This window comes from Podarcis bocagei (genome assembly GCF_964188305.1).
Source record: "Podarcis bocagei genome assembly, chromosome: 15".
NCBI lineage: Eukaryota > Metazoa > Chordata > Lepidosauria > Squamata > Lacertidae > Podarcis > Podarcis bocagei.
In genome coordinates, this window is record NC_138141.1 from 15,124,869 (window position 1) to 15,141,965 (window position 17,097).

Here is a 17,097-nt window from a genome sequence, read left to right on the forward strand (position 1 = left end):
TGAAAGCTTTGGTCCACCATCTTGAGTCAAAATGGTATCCATTTATGTATCTAAACAAGGGTGAAAATACGCTCCTTGATCTCAAAAATCATGTTGCTAAATTTGGACAAGCTGTCCAAATGCACTGCGAACAGAGAAAAAAAGCACTTTTCAAAATACATAGTAGAAGGGGAGTTTCTGATCATTAGGAAAATAATAATAATTTCCCTCTCTATACTGATTAGTATAGAGTTCCCTTCTCTCTATACCAATTAGTTTCTGGGCTCAATTCAATGTGTTGGTTTTGACCTATAAAGCGTTATGTGGCTCAGGACCCCAATACCTCAAGGGCCTCTTTTCAGTGGCTGGGCTTTTATATGTGTGTGTGTGTGTTTAATCATCATTTGTTATGACCTTGGAGATCTGATCTCCCTCCTCTACCTTTCCCCTCTCCTCTCCTCTCCTTTTCTTTTTCAAGAGGGGCGACCCTGCTAACTTTTACTGTTTTTGGTGCAGTAGAATCTAGAAGCACCTTAAAGAAAAATGGATTCATTATGGCCCAACCTTTGGGGGACTTCAGTCCATCAGATGCATGAAGTGTTATCCTGAGAGACAGGTATGCATACACACACTTGGTTTGTAGCAATGGGGATTGTAAACAGTGAGGTCAGAGGGAAATGAAACACAGGAAAGTACAAGCATTGATAATCATGTAATTAACTGCAGCCATTCACAGCTGATATCCTGGAAATTAACAGATACAGTGAGATGTTTAAGGGGGAAAAAATCATTGATCTCAAATCAATCAATCAATCAATCAATCAATCAATCAATCAATAGCATTGAACCTCCTGCTGTATTGTGATTTAGCAGACCTAGAATTCTAGTGTTAAGCAAATTAACAAATACAGTGTGATAAAAACTCCTTCCTCAATTCAATCCACAGCTGATAGCATCAAACTCTTGATGTGTTGTAACTCTGCAGACCTGGAATTCTATTGCTGTGAGACAGGGAGAATATATCTCTGTCCCACCACAAAAAGTCCTCCCAGTCTAGGATGTGAGGGCATTTGAGGCAACTTAGCTAAGCGGGTCTGGACTGGGTCAATGCCTGGTTGAAAGACCCTTTGGGAATGCTATGTATGGAACCTCGAGTTCCATGATGGAAGATTGTAGAAATATATTTTTTTACTAATAATGTGACTTGAGTTCTACCTGTGAAGGTCCATCTCTAGGTCAGCCAAGTCATCACCACCTGGGTGGGCCTTAGCTGTCCTCTTTGACACCCACCCTGACCCCAATTCCAAATCTCAGACCCTTACCTTGGAATAGGTTGCTCCATTTATTACTTCTCCTCTCCTCATCCAAATAATGGATGCTGCTGGTTTAGCATTGTCTGCGTGGCAGGTCAGATTCAGAGGATCTCCAGCTCGCAGACTAATGACGGGCCCTCCAATAATTATGGGATCATCCGGAGGCACTGTAGAGAAAACAGAGTGTGGTGCAATTTATGAGCTTCAGAACAAAACCCACCAGATTAGAGAGAGGGCAGGATATACCGATCCAAGAGAAGAAGCATGACACAATATGCTGAAATCCACACTTGATCTGCAGAATGAATCAGCCAAGCTGAGGAGGCATAAAAAAGAAAAAAAGATTGCTTCTGGCAGCATCAGCACCAGCCATGTCGCCAACTGTACAATAACAAGGTGTTGTACAATAGGGGTGCATTGAAATATAGTTTCATAATAAGGCACTTCATACATGGAGAACTTGCTGTAACCCAATAAAGAGATGTACACAAAGGGATTTAAAGCACATTGTATAACATGCTTTGATCACATATTTGTTCCCCCATTCAAGGCATTTGGTTAAAGGGTGATACAGAGGGTGAGTTTTCTCCCAACTCAATACTTTTTGTCTGGTGCTGCTGTTATTCTAGTGCACACAATTCCTGATTTTTGAGGTCAAAATGAAAAATGTGCATTTATTCGGGACTAAATCATCCAGAACTTGAAACGTGTGCTTTTGTGGAAGAAACTTCCATTGTGCAGGGTGTGAATACCAGTTTGGTATGCGAATATGGAAACTAATACATGGGGGAGGGATTTATTGTAGATTATGAATACAGATTTTTTATTTAGTTTAAAAATAATATGAAAAAAGTTTCTGTGGTTAGCTGGGTTACCCTTTGGAGTGCATGGGGAATGCTGAACATGGCTGCTTATTTCTCCCACTTGCTCAGCCCCACCCCCTTCCTTTATTTTTTCACATGTTACAACAAAACAAGGAGAGGGAGAGCAAATGTGATGTAGGTGTGCACCCTCTTATTTTGTTATTGCAAGAGTGATTTGGACTTACTGCATTCCCAGTATAACTTACATGGGCTGTACTAAGCTGGAAGGGTGAACATGTGAAGAAGTTGAATCTTATTCAGTTTGATTGATTCCTACCTCCTAGTATTTATTCATTTACTTACACATGCTGTGACATGTTCCTTATCGCTGCCCAAGGTCCCCAGGATCCTCACAGCCCCAGAGTGAGTCTTATCTCCAAACAGTGAGTCCCTTACTCTTAACATTTGGGTCTTCTTTTCATCACTAGATCCTGCTTCCATAACAAACTTCCTACAGCTCTCCTACCTCACCACTGGGGTTGCTAGATCCAGATCCAACTCTTTGTTGTTGCTTCTAACCACCTCCTCCTTTTTGCTAAAGCTGTCCTCATGATCTAACCTTCTTTCTGCCTTCTGCCCCCACGGCTCCAGGCTCCTACCCTCTTTGCCCAAGACTGTCTCAGCCATGTCTGAGGATCAGACCTGCATAGCCAAAAAGATTCCTCACCCCGGGTTTTTAGGAGAGGAAGGTGGATGTCATCAAAGGGACATGCTCTCCATCAAGGCTGTTGGTTGAAATCAATCATATTTAACAGCCTAAGGTATTTAGGGAACAAAGAATCTGATTTCCTTTCAATACCTTACTAAGTGTACCAGCTTATTCCACAGATGTTCTATTACTGTTTCTACACTAGACATTTATGGTATCTGCAGGTAGTCGACAGACAGTTTAGGCTTGGGATGGGTTTTCTTTGCTGAACCTTTATTGTCTGAGTGAGCTTTAGATATGAAAGCAATAACATATTTCCTCCACTTTATTTATTTACCACATCGCTGACGGGCTTCTCCTGCTGAGGTGCACACATATTACTTTATGAAGGCCGGGGGCAAAAGCTGTCATTTAGTCCAGAATGCAAAGCAAGAGATTTGGTCTAAAACAAAGAACAGTGGTGTATAACTAGATTATTTCATTCTATTTGAGACATGAATCAGAGCACTGGGCGACAGCTTTCGCAGCTGAAGCCGTGAATATGTTCATGTAGCTCCGTTTGTGTGTCTGTTCCAGGAGGATGTGGAGCATCAATTTTAGGTTGAAATGGGATGTTACAAGAGTCATCAAGAACCCACTGCCTAGAATCACTTCTCTGCTATTTCTTGTAATGTCTACTGTAACACTGTGCAAGCACTGAGAGCCCTGCATAATTCCTTCAAATCGAGAACTCGGGTGGTTGAGTGTCGACACTATTGCATGCAGAATGGCAGTACCGATAAATAAGAGGCAGGGATTAGCATGCCTGGGAGAATTCAGAGGTATGCAAAAGTACTAAATATTAGGAGGAAAAACCAAAGCAAATGCGCACCAAGCATGCTCAGTGGTTTCAAGGAGCCGCAGAATGTTGGATGTCAATTGTGCAATTCTGTTAAGAGGTAACTATGCTGACGCGGGTGGCACTGTGGGTTAAACCACAGAGCCTAGGACTTGCCGATCAGAAGGTTGACGGTTCGAATCCCCGCGACGGTTGCTCGGTCCCTGCTCCTGCCAACCTAGCAGTTTGAAAGCCTGAAGTGCAAGTAGATAAATAGGTACTGCTCCGGCGGGAAGGTAAACAGCGTTTCTGTGCGCTGCTCTGGTTCGCCAGAAGCGGCTTAGACATGCTGGCCACATGACCTGGCAGCTGTACGCCGGCTCCCTTGGCCAATAAAGTGAGATGAGTGCCGCAACCCCAGAGTCGTCTGCGACTGGACCTAATGGCCAGGGGCCCCTTTACCTTTACCTATACTGTGGCTTTTTGTTCCAGGTCCCACTTCTCCTCTGTCTCCCCTATGATACAAACTAATGGGATGTATCTAATGCTCTTGTGCTAGCAGATGGGTGGGTTTTAAAACTGTGCAGCAGAGGAAACCAAGTCACCAGCTGTGCCAGCAGAAACTAATTGCACAACAGATTGAGCAACCGAGTCACCAGCAACCTAGACATGCATTCTCTTGCTCAACAACTTTCCCCTGGTGCCAAACATTACACCAGCAGAACAAGGATAGGACTTTAACTAAGTGATTTTAACTTGGCGCTACCTTGGATACAGACCAATTTGTTTATTTTAACAGATTGTCTTAATTTGCTTTAAACCTTAGCTGCATCGTGCACAGTTCTTTATTTAAAATCCTATTCATTGCCATTCCCTGTCGCCTGAAAGATGAGCATTGGTCCTATTTTCTTCACAGACCTTGATTTTGACATTCTTCAGATTATAATATCATTGAATCACCCAAGTCTATAATTCTGGGGAAACCAGTCAGGCCAGTAAGGAAACCACTTAACAATAATAGGCCAGAGCAGGTCATATAGTATTTCCTAATTTATTTATTTTTTAAAAAGAATTCAAGAGCCACTTGCTCACTGGTCAGAGCAGAAGAGGATTCTCATAATGATTTGGAACAGGCCCACCAATAGTCAACAAACAAGTCTGAGGAAGGTTCAATAAGAAGCCCTAAACCCAACTCTTCAGCAGTGGTGGAAAGGCAGTTATTTATACTTATTAGCACAATTGCAGGGACTATTTTTGTATTGTATCACCTGCCAACCTTCGCTTAATAAACAAGAGGCACTCCTCATCTCAAGGGAGGTTCTACAGCTATCTCTCTTATCAAATAAGACTTTGCTGCGAATTTTGACTCGGATGACATCAGAGATCTTTCATCCTTCCTCTAGAAAAAAAACCTCCATCATTCAAATTACCATCTTGACAGCTTGCTAGGAGTGTGTGTGTGTGTGTGTCTCCATCCCACATTACAGGCGCAAAAAAAAAAGAAGCATTTTCAGAGAAGCTGAGGCCTGGAGAGTTTATAGCACCCATGTGCCACTAAATTCTTACACTGCCATATATCTACGTGCCTTTAGATTTATAACCCACTCTTTCCACATAGGCTCAGAGCAAGCAGCAACATTATAAAAACAAGCTAACACCATAAAATTAGTGATGGGCGAATTCCCCTTGGCTTGCCTCAAAACACATTTTTTAGAGCTTTCAGAGACATTTTTTTTTTAAAAAAATCAAACTTTAAGGTCCCCCCCCCAAGTATTCTCAAGGAAAGCTTAGAGGAAAACGAATGAACAATGGAGGGCACACCCCTTCCTTTTGAGCTGCTTGTACCCTCCTCATAAACAGCATCTCCATCTTTCAGAAGGGAGGAGGAGTAAGCAGTGCTGAGGAGAGCTTGCTAGAAAGAAGGGAAGCATTTTCAACCTCTCTTTATATGAAAGAGACACCCCCAGACATGTTCAAAAGTGTCACTTCCTGCAGGTAATGTGGGGATTGGAATTTGCTCTGCCTCCAGATTCAGACTCTGTTTTGAGCCAGAGCCACATCATATCCCTCAACTGTCCTGTTTTAAGTGGGACATCCCAGAATGAAAGAAGCCATCCTGGCTTCTGATTGGATCCTGGAATGTCCTTTATTTTGGTCCAGTGCTGTGGTGCAAGTCAGCTGGCTCACACCAGAGCACCGGACCAAAAAACCTTTGTTTGTTTGTTTTGTGTCTCGCCCTTTTGTGCGAATCAGTTAGCTCCCACGAGAGCTCAGGACCAAAAAAGGAGCAGGTTGTTGGAGGGTATGCCACATTTGAAAAGATCTGGGTGTATGCTTCTAGACAATGAAAATGATGCTAGTCCAAGTATGGTTATATGCTAGGAAGGGATGGGCAAATTTGTAAATACAGTGGTACCTCTGGTTGCGAATGGGATCCATTTTGGAGGCCTGTTCACAACATGAAAGAAGAAGAAGAGTTTGGATTTGATATGCCGCTTTATCACTACCCGAAGGAGTCTCAAAGTGGCTAACATTCTCCTTTCCCTTCCTCCCCCACAACAAACACTCTGTAAGGTGAGTGGGGCTGAGAGACTTCAGAGAAGTGTGACTGGCCCAAGGTCACCCAGCAGCTGCATGTGGAGGAGCGGAGACGCGAACCCGGTTCCCCAGATTACGAGACTACAGCTCTTAACCACTACACCACACTGCGCACATGAGGGTTGCGATTCGCTGCTTCTGTGCATGCACATGACGTCATTTTACACGTCTGTGCATGCACAAGTGGCGAAATCCGGAAGTAACCCTTTCCGGTACTTCCAGGTCACCACGGGACATATTCTGAAAGAACATAACATGGAGCAGACGTAACATGAGGTATGACTGTATCAGTTTCTCATTTTTCCAAGCTTAGGTTTCATTCTCCACATCACTTTGCAATTTTTTTAAAAAGTCCTCATGAAAATTCACCAGCATTTTAGGGCAAACTTCCCCTGATGTACACATTTTCGTGCATTTTTTCCTAATACACAGTTTTGCAAAGCAATTGTGTCTAATATAAACCTAGGAGCTTGCTGGAGCAGTCCAATGGCCCATCTACTCTAACATCTTGTTTTCACAGTGGCCACTCGAACGCCTGCTGAAATCTCACAAGCAGGACCAGAACACAAAAAGCTTTCTCCCTTACTGTGGCTTCCAGCAACTCTCTCACTGAGCTATGGTTCTTCTCTGTATTTACAGCTTTCCCCTCAGATGATGGAGAACTGGGAAGCTGGATACCTGGGTCAAGATGCTGTACCTGAGGTGAAATGGGATAAGATTCAGGTGGGCTTTTTGTGGTTATGTATTTTAAACCTCCAGAAAGGTGAATTGCTTATAGCACGGATGAGAACCAATTTAGGATATAAACACAAACTTTAAAAATTACACTATTAAAATAACATTAAGTCTCTTCATTAGAATACTGTACATGCGCACGTGCACGCACACACACTTTTATACCCAGTGAAAACATGGAGACTACACTGAGCATGAGGGACAAGTGTTCAGACCTAACTAAAATATGTGTATTAGCTGTGACTGCTCACTCTAAAGTATCAGAAATTTCACAAGAAGCTTTCCATTACTATGCTGAAATTAATCTGAAACCGCTACGTTTGCCAAAGAATGCATCATGCTTCAGAGGTGGGAATCCGGATCTCATTTGTTCTGACTAGTAATATGTAGAGATGAGCAGATTATCCTCCTTTTCTTCTTCTTGAACTTTCCTACCAGAAATTCAGCTTATCCACAAAAATTCATAAACTTAATTTTCGAAATGCGCCGAGTTCCTTCAGCTCATTTCAGACTTTTTGCCCATTGACACTGATGCATATTGCTGAAGCACACTGCAAACAAACAAATCATATTGATGGGATTGCTTATATTATGGGTGAGGAACCTTGTTTGCTCCATGGGCCAGATCCTTATTGGGCTCAGCCTCATGGGCCAAATTTAGCAGGTGGATGGGATCACCCACCTGGCAATCACATGACATCACAATAATGTCATGTGCATGACACTTTCAAGTGCCAAAGTTGGGACTTCAAAACACTTTGGAAGGCACTGTTAAAAAGAAGGCTTTCTTCCCTTGTTTTAGCAGGGGTTTCCATGGATCCCCTCCTGAAGTGATGGTAAAATACCCTCTTTTTCAGCAGGAGAGTATAATGCACACCTTCTTCCGATTCAAGGAACAGACCCAACCATTGTTTTAGCAGGGGATCCTATGCCGGTTTTCATGAAATTCATTGCTAAAACAATGATTAAGGTAGAAGTAAAGGTACTCCTGACCATTAGGTCCAGTCGTGGATGACTCTGGGGTTGTGGTGTTCATCTCGCTCTATAGGCCGAGGGAGCTGGTGTTTGTCCATAGACAGTTTTTCCGGGTCATGTGGCTCGCATGACTAAACTGTTTCTGGCAAAACCAGAGCAGCACATGGAAACACCATTTACCTTCCCACCGGAGCAATACCTATTTATCTATTTGCACTTTGATGTGCTTTCGAACTGCTAGGTTGGCAGGAGCAGGGACCGAGCAACGGGAGCTCACCCCGTCGCAGGGATTCGAGCCGCCGACCTTCTGATCGGCAAGTCCTAGGCTCAGTGGTTTAGACCACAGCGCCACCTGTGTCCATTAAAACAATAGTTAAAACCCCTCAATTTTAGCAGGAGATCCTGATGCACAACCCTCCCTAAACAAGGAAGGAGTCTTATTTAGAATCCTCTGCTAAAAAGAGGGTTCTTATGATTTTAGCAGGAGATCTCACACACACAGCTGTACATGGAAACACTACAATGGTTGAAAATCCCTCTGTTTCCACAGGCACCTCTGTTGCACACCCCTTCCTGATTCAGGGAGGCACATGCTTTAGAATTCTCCGCTATGGGGGCAGGTTCCCATCATTTTAGCAGGGGATTCCATGCAGGCTTGCATGGAAACCTCATCTAAAATGATGGAGGGAACCTTCTGTTTTAGCTGGGAATTTCAATGCAAGGGATCCTGCAGAACTGAACAGGATTTAAAGCTTACCTAGTGCCCATCTGATGATGTCATGAGCAGGTGGGTGTGGTTTGAGGAAAATGGCTTTGCAGGCCAAGTTAGACCCTCCTGGTGGGAGGAAAAGTAATATACAAATGTATTAAGTAAGTAAATAATGTAGGAGCATGTGAACTGCATGAACTGAAAGCTCCAGCAAACGCTACAAACTCTGCAAATAGTAATAATATCAATTTAGCCCTATAAATAATAGCTTCAGCCCTATAAATCAGTGAACTATATGTGCTCTCTATTGAAAAAGATCTCAAAGTCTTTTCTCTGGTGTGTTTGAATGTTTTTCCATCAGCAGTTCTTGAGTGGAGGTTCCACGAGAACCCCTATTGTCAAAGTCCCTGTGAATCTGGAGAGGTGCAATTGATAGCTCATGTTCTTATGTAATGCTCTTTTTATCATGATAAACATAATATTTTTACTTGATGATTTTTATGGAAAACCCCAGGACAATCAGATACATTTTTATCCTTTTCTACTCCTTTCAAATCAGAAGGCACCCATCTCTTTCAGGGTGTCAAACATTGTGCTGCTGCATATAAAAAACCCCAGGGGTTAATTTTTGCAAACTTACAGTTTGTTTTCTATGCCTGGCATTCTATAGTACGATACAGTTATTAGTATATCTACTGTTATGGTTTTCTATTATGTTTTGTTTGGTATTCTTTTATATATGGGTACGAAGTTTATTTTTGAATATTGATTGTGGTCCCTTCCAACGCTACAATTCTTTGAATCTATGATTCCGTGTCACTGACCATAGTAAAGAGATTGATTCACTGAAGAAGTTGAATAAGAATAAAATGGGAGGATTCCTATTTCATCATGTCCTGTATAGGAACAAAACAAGTGCTGGTTTTGACCTACAAAGCCTTTTTTATATATATATAATATTTATTAAAGTTTCACAAATTATATAATCAAACACAAAAATACAAACAAACACAAACAAGAAAAAACAAGTATAATTTCAAATCCTTATTTTCTTAAAACTTACTTCACCGACCTCCTCATACCTCCCCTTTCTGCATTCCAATTTCAAATATTCAGTTCAGCAAATCCTCACCCTTAATTTTATCTAATTGTTAACCTTTCTTTTCTTTTAACTTAATCTTTACAGCTGTAAACCACTTAATTTCTAAAGTCGCATCATTTTAACACTCATTGATTTTACAATGTTTCTTAAGATAGTTCTTAAATTTCTTCCTTGACCTACAAAGCCTTAAACAGCTCAGGACCTCAATACCTCAAGGACCACCTCTCTCCATATGAAACTACCTGGACCTTGAGCTCATCATCTGAGGCCCTTCTTCACCTGCCTCCTCCATAAGAGGTCTGGAGGGTGGCAACATGAGAACAGGCCTTTTCTGCAGTAGCTCCCCATTTGCGGAATGCTCTCCCCTGTGGGGTTCGGCTGGCGCCCTCATTATCCATCTTCAGGCACCAGGTCAAAACGTTCCTCTCCAACTAGGCCTTTTGTGTGATTAACCTTCTATACCCTTTAAAATGTGTTCGTGTGAGAGGGAGAAGAATTATTGTTTTGTTTTGTTCTTGTTCTTATTAGATGCTGTCATACCTCGGAAGTCAAATTGAATCCGTTCCGGAAGTCCATTCGACTTCCAAAATGTTCGGAAACCAAGGTGTGGATTCCGATTGGCTGCAGGAAGCTCCTGCAGCCAATCAGAACCCATGGAACCTGCATTGGACGTTCGGGTTCCAAAGAACATTTGCAAACCAGAACACTCACTTCCGGGTTTGTGGCACCCAGGAGCCAAAATGTTTGATGCACAAGGCGTTCAACTTCTGAGGTACGATTGTATTTAATATTTCTTATCTTGTCTTTTTATGTTTTGAACCACCCTGAGATAGAAGGGGGGGGTATACAAATTTAATAAAAAAAATTAAAAATTAAAAACTAAAAAAATCTAGGGGGATGTTTGCATAAAAAGAATTCCAGATGCATCCCTAGTAATGTATGGATGCAAGGCGGGCAGTTTATTCCTTACTGAAAGCATGATGTCTGGGGAGGAGGGTTGGGGACGGAGCAGGGGGTTCATTCTAAGAGTCATCTTTGTAGGACACACATTAATCCAATTGACAGGTTTTCTTCTAGGTTTTAAATACAACCACTTAGATGCTGCTAGCAATGTTAATGACAGCAATAATCTTCTTCCCTGAAAGGGACAATAATTGCTGTATGAATAATAATCAATATTTAGCTTCTTCTTAAGAGGATTTCTAAAGGCTTTGCACATTTTATTGCACTAAGTGTCGCAAAAGTATTAGACCCATTTTATGAGTCGCAGGAGAGTGGGGGAGGAGAAAAGGACTTAACCAAGGCAGAAAAGCAAGCTGAGCAAAAATCAAGAAGCAATTCCACGGCAGAGCAAGGCTCGGCAGAAACCCTTTCCTTATGTTCTCCTTCTGGATAACAGAACTGACTACTGAGGCAACAGAGAGAGCGTAATGAACACTCACACTTTACATTGTGGGTGCCCTTTGCGGGATCGCGCGTGGAGCCACAGTTTCTAGGGAGCTTACTGGCAAACAGGGACTGGCTTGCCTCTCAGTGCTAATTTTTGGAGTTTCACACCCAGCCTCACTAATCAAGTTTCTTGCTGGGAGGTGGGGCCAGTCCCAGTTTAAATAGGTAGTGGAGCCGACAACAGACAGGCAGCCAGCTCTGGAGATTCACCCTCCCTACTCTCCCTTTGTTTAATGTTTTCCAGTTTGCAGGTTAACTTTTTCGTCCTGTTTAGTGGGTGCTGCTACGGTCTTTGACTGGTTGCTGCTGAAGGACCGGGAAGAAATTTTCCTGCATTGGCAGGTTTTGTCTTCCCTGTAACAGTTCATCACAACTTGGGCAGTTATGGCCTTGGGTGGAATCCTTTAGTCTTTTCTCCCCTGTGTGGTGTGTGTGTGTGTGTGTGTGTGTGTGTGTGTGTGTGAGAGAGAGAGAGAGAGAGAGAGAGAGAGAGAGAGAGAGAGAGAGAGAGAAGTCGTGACTCACCCCCCTGTGGTGGCGATTCCAGGGTCCCCCTCTTAAAGGGGTTATATATATAGGTGTCACTGGACATACACTGAAAGGCTGTCAGTGAACTACCCTGCATGCTGGGATAAGGGCTGGGTTGCCTACAACACATACGTCTCGCATAGCACCCCCATATCCCATTTACCTTGATGTGCCCCAGTTCCTCCCCGGCTGGGGGGCTATGAGGGATACACACCCAAGGCCTAAGCCAAGATCTTCCTACATTCGGAAGTTTAATAAAGTTGTGGCCTAATTTTAATTCCATATAATGTTGTCAAGAGTCTTTATTCCTTCCTTATGATCCCTGGGGACTGGGGCTGTTGCCGCCTGGTCACGCAATGACTCCATGTGAGTGCTTGCAACCAAAAGGCAAGTCAGCAAAATGGACTGCAGGACGACACTGGAATTCACTGCCGCAAGAAATAGTGATACCAACTATCTTTAAAAGGGGATTAAACAAATCCATGGAGGATCTTGGCAGGGGCTGGGTGGTCTCCCCCCACCCCCACCGCCCTCTCTCCACAGAATGTGGCTTGGCTTATTTTCTGGAGACACCCTAATGCAGCACCATGTTCACACAAACTAAAGTTGGGCAAATATCAGGTTGATCATAGGACCATTTCATCCCATTTTAAGCATTTTGTGCAGACTTTAAAAAAAAATAAGATGTACATTTTCAATGCCTTTCAGTGCATTCACCCATAAAATAAGCAGAGATTGCAGAAATGCTTGCTGCACTAAGTTGAATATATATATATGGGATAGTAAGGGGATGTGCTGGTGTCAGATCAACATCTAAAGCTTAAGAAATTTGATTAGCTGCCTTATTTCTAGCTGTACTGAGGATTAATTACATGTATTGCCTGTTGTGCCATAAACCAGCGATTTGCACATGCATGGCAACAATCTAAACAGTAAAGCCTTTGGAACGAATCCTCCTTTGAGTTCTTGTTTTTCAGCAACTAGAAGCCAGAGCAGGGAGCCAGATTCCAATCTGTAGGCAAGTTTGGGAACATCTGATTTTGTCGTTTTTGATGTCAAAAGTGGATCAAACTAATTCCTTCTCCATCCACCACACAGACAGTGTTTACCAATCTCCGCGCTGGTTCAAACTCCACAACCCCCTCCAGCAGGTTAGTGATGGGCAGGATTTGGAAATGTGTTGGAAAACACCCCAAGCCTGATAGTCTTACTGTGAAAAGAACTTCTCTTCCCTTCAGGAACCTCTTGGGTTCAAACGAAGTAACTCTCCTCTTGGGCAACTGAATACTTCTTATGCATGCTTATGAAATGGCATGCATTTTGACTGCGGCCAACTCAGAATGGTGCTGAAGTTTTGAGAGTTCACAAGTTTAAAAAGCCCGTAGCGTGCTGTGTAAGATGGCAACAGATCCAAGTGTGGAATAATCCCATCTCCCATACACTGACGCAACCACCTTGTTTTCTAAGCTTTTGTTTGATGCCTGCACTGGTCTATTGGATTACCCGGGAGTTAGAAGAAGCTGATAAACAGATAAGAGTCTCCCTCGGAGAATGAGGCCTGATTACATCTTTCCAAATAAGTGGTTATCATCCCCCAGTTATTCATGCAGCTATGAATTATTGATTGGCTCCCAGCTCATTAAATAGGAGATCCAAGTAAGGGGGAGGGGAAAATGGGATGAATAGAAATCAGCGGCAGCTCTTAACATCTGTAAGTTGGCGAAATGATGGTAACTCATTACCTCCCTATTCAAAGTCCATCAGAGGAGAAGAAGAGAGAGATTGAGAGAGAATGAACAGAACCGTTGTCCATTATCCATTCAACGCAGACACAGGTCTGATTTTTTATTGAGAAGCTATGGCTTCTAATTTTTAATCACACACACATAAAAGTTAGCTCTTCCGCTGTTCATTCTGAGTTTCAATTTTTCATATACAGTATGTAAAAACTCAGGAGACGTTGCTTCACAAAGCAGTGATCAGGTTAACATTGTGAACATTTGCGCAGGTGGGCAATTCAAGGACCAGACGGCAAGACCCGACCATTTCCATGTACTAGAAACTGGATCATAACTTCAACACTTCTGATGGCTTACAACATCCTGCAATGTATCTGAGGAGAACAGGCAAGGTTAAGGGGCCACAGAGTTCTGTCCTGCAATGCCTTGCCATTGCTGCTTCTTGACCCCCAGGATCTATCCATCTGAGGGGGCAGCCATACTTAGCCAGAGGAATTTACCACTATACACACCGAGAATGTTTCATTCAGTTTGTGTCAAACTGGAGCTCAGTCTGGGGCTGAACTGTTGATGAGTGTATCTCCTCAAAATACAGCTTTCAAGCTGCAAACACAGCCTTTACATTTCTGAAAGCAGGACCAGATGTCTGCAGAGATTTGAATGCTCTAAGAAACTGAGAATATACAGCAGAAGTGGCTAAAATTACATCCCACATCTGTCCCCTGCCCCCAATTCAAGATATAGTGGTACCTCGGGTTACATACGCTTGGGGTTACATATGCTTCAGGTTACAGACCCTGCTAACCCAGAAATAGTGCTTCAGGTTAAGAACTTTGCTTCAGGTTGAGAACAGAAAACGTGCTCTGGCGGCACGGCGGCATTGGGAGCCCCCATTAGCTAAAGTGGTGCTTCAGGTTAAGAACAGTTTCAGATTAAGTACAGACCTCCGGAACGAATTAAGTACTTAACCCGAGATGCCACTGTACCCCAAAATATGATGTTGTTTTATTTTTTTTCATTGGGCATGCCCACTTTTGGTAATGGGCTAATGAAGCTCTCATCCCAAAAAAGGTCAGCTAGCCCTGGCATACACTGCAGACCCAGGACTGAAGACATTGATGATTGGTCATGGGGGTTCTTGCTAGCTTGAGGAATTTGAATTCCTTTTTGAAATGTCTTAATCCAGACCAATTGCTGCTGAATTTAGGGATCTATCAATTTTGCACTTCTCCCAGACTGTTTAAACTCAGTTTGTGCTGAAGTTTTTGGTCAGACTTGTTTTCTAAAAAGTGATTTCAGTGGGTGGGAATCAAGTGAAAATGCCCCCAAAGATAATTGTGGTGGTGGGATATATTATCTGAAATATCCTGGAGTGGGGCTATGCTACCTGCCAAAATAACAACATCCAAAAATTACAAGTTGGGAGAGGTAATTTATTATAGGGCAGAACTGGTCCTGTGCTTTAGAAAGATGTTTTCACTGAATATATTTCTTACTACAGCACTGAGAGTTGCCCACTCCAGATAGCAGCTGATCTGCACTGTTATATGTTTATCCCAGTATTACTAATTAGTCATTATTATTTTATTGCTTTCCGTCATGAAATAGCCAGCTGGACATCACTGATGCCTGAGACATTCTTAATTATTATCTACATTTCTTTTGAATTGCAAGTCGTTCCCTGGAGACAATCCCCTTTTTGAATGCAGAGGCGGGGGAACGAGGAAATGACACCACACAACGAAATCTCCCTCTAATTAATTCCGATTGCTGTCTTCTGCATCACATTATCTATCAATTTGTGCAACATGCATTTTCTTTTTAGGGGGGGAAAAAAGTACTAACGGAACTATCCCAGATGCTCATTAATGGAAAATGGCTACATGGCTGCTGGAGTGGAAATGTATATACCCAATCCAACTTTTTCCCTCCCTTGCTTGCTTTCAAAGAAGGTGGAGAGTTTGGGGAGTTAGTATAATAATCAAAATATGTATAGACCGCTTCAGTGAATATACTGGAGCAGGAGTGAGGAACCTGCAGTCCATGCACAGGTTTACCAAAACAGTGAGAACTAGGCCTTAGTGAGAGTCATTAAGTACAACCAGTTCATTCCTTCTTTGCCTTTGGAGCCTACGTATGTGTGTGTGTGTGAAGGGAGCCTGCACTTGGAAGCTCCAATCTGGTCACAACACCATGTTTGTGTATTCATGCATTGCCTTGTAGGCTTGTCAACTAGGCATGTTTCCTCTCCAGGAGACAAGCAGAGATGATGAGGGCACCACCATGGACTTGCTCTGTTCACAGACCCCAGCTGTCATCTGCATAAAGTCACTTGCTATCTTCAAATATTTTAGATGTATGGTTTTCTTCCTTTGGAAAGGCTAAGAGGTTTTCATTTTGCCAAACTCTACTTTGTCGGGTATGTGCAATTCCCATGCATCTTGGGCCCAGACCTGGCTTCTACGTGATGTAATCTTAATTTATATCATGTACTTCAAGTATGAGTTGATTGGATACCCGACAATCCTCTGAAGGATGATGCTGAACAGATCTGAAGGAAAGCAGCCGTTTGATCTATATTAAGGACTCTATGTAAATAGGGCTGATGGGGGGTGTGAGTTCAACAATAAGCTCAGTTTTCACAATGAGTTTAACAAAGCAAATAATTAATTAGCTCCTGCACTTCTTTCTGTGAACAGGCACTCGCCTTGACTTCGGAACATCCCATTTACAGTTTAGTAACTCTCCAGGTGTGACTTCCTTTTGAAGCTGGAGTTCAACATTCACTGTACCCAGCTAAAAGAAGGAACCATCCTTTCCAAAACAGGTGAAAAAGGAACAAATGAACAAGGCAGGGCTCCAGTCGTCCTACAGCTAGCCACAGTTCCTAGGGAAATATTTTATATATATGCCCAGGAATGGCAGGAGTTTACCTACAGGTGTGGGAGAAATTCAGTGCAGTGAGCCTACCTAATTCACACTTACTGAAATAATACAGAAACTTAAACACAGCTGCCCTTCGAAATTTGCAAATCTCTGAATTTTCTTGTGATTTTGCTGCAAAAGCTCAACAACTTTGCCAATAAAAAGCAGCTTAAATCTGTCCAGTTATTCACTTTTTGAAATATGGCAACCCTAAAAAAACATAGAAAGTGGATTATACTGGGGGAAATTGCTTGCAAATTTGTGTAGTGTAGTGAAAACTGCATAAACACATGCAATGGTATGTTTATTCGGAGAAATTCACACTAAAATGCTGATGAATTTTAGGAGGATTGAAAAAATAAATCGGCAGTTGTGGAAATCTGAAGAATGAGCACTCACACTTTACATTGTGGGTGCCCTTTGTGGGATCGTGCGTGGAGCTATAGTTCCCAGGGAACTTAATGGCAAACACGGACTGACCTGCCTCTCAGTGTTATTATTTGGAGACTCACACCCAGTCTCAGTAGTCAACTTTCATTGCTGAGAGGTGGGGCCAGTCCCATTTAAAAATAGAGGGTGGAGCTGACAGTATCCAGGCAGTCAGCTCTGGAGATTCACCCTCCCTACCCTCCCTTAGTTTAATGTTTTCTTGTTTGCAGGTTAACTTTTTCTTTCTGTTTAGCTGGCACTGCTATGGTCTTTGACTGGTTGCTGTT

At 42.6% G+C, this 17,097-nt stretch overlaps 1 protein-coding gene across 3 annotated transcripts in view; it reads right to left on the minus strand.

Annotated features, from left to right (window-relative positions):
• Positions 1-17,097, minus strand: part of KIRREL3 (kirre like nephrin family adhesion molecule 3) — a 761,553-nt gene that overhangs the window by 178,571 nt on the left and 565,885 nt on the right. For all 3 annotated transcript variants that reach the window (XM_081171663.1, XM_081171662.1, XM_081171664.1), the window contains exon 6: positions 1,302-1,459. In XM_081171663.1, the coding sequence (XP_081027789.1) occupies positions 1,302-1,459 (158 nt within the window). The remainder of the gene's footprint in view (positions 1-1,301; positions 1,460-17,097) is intronic.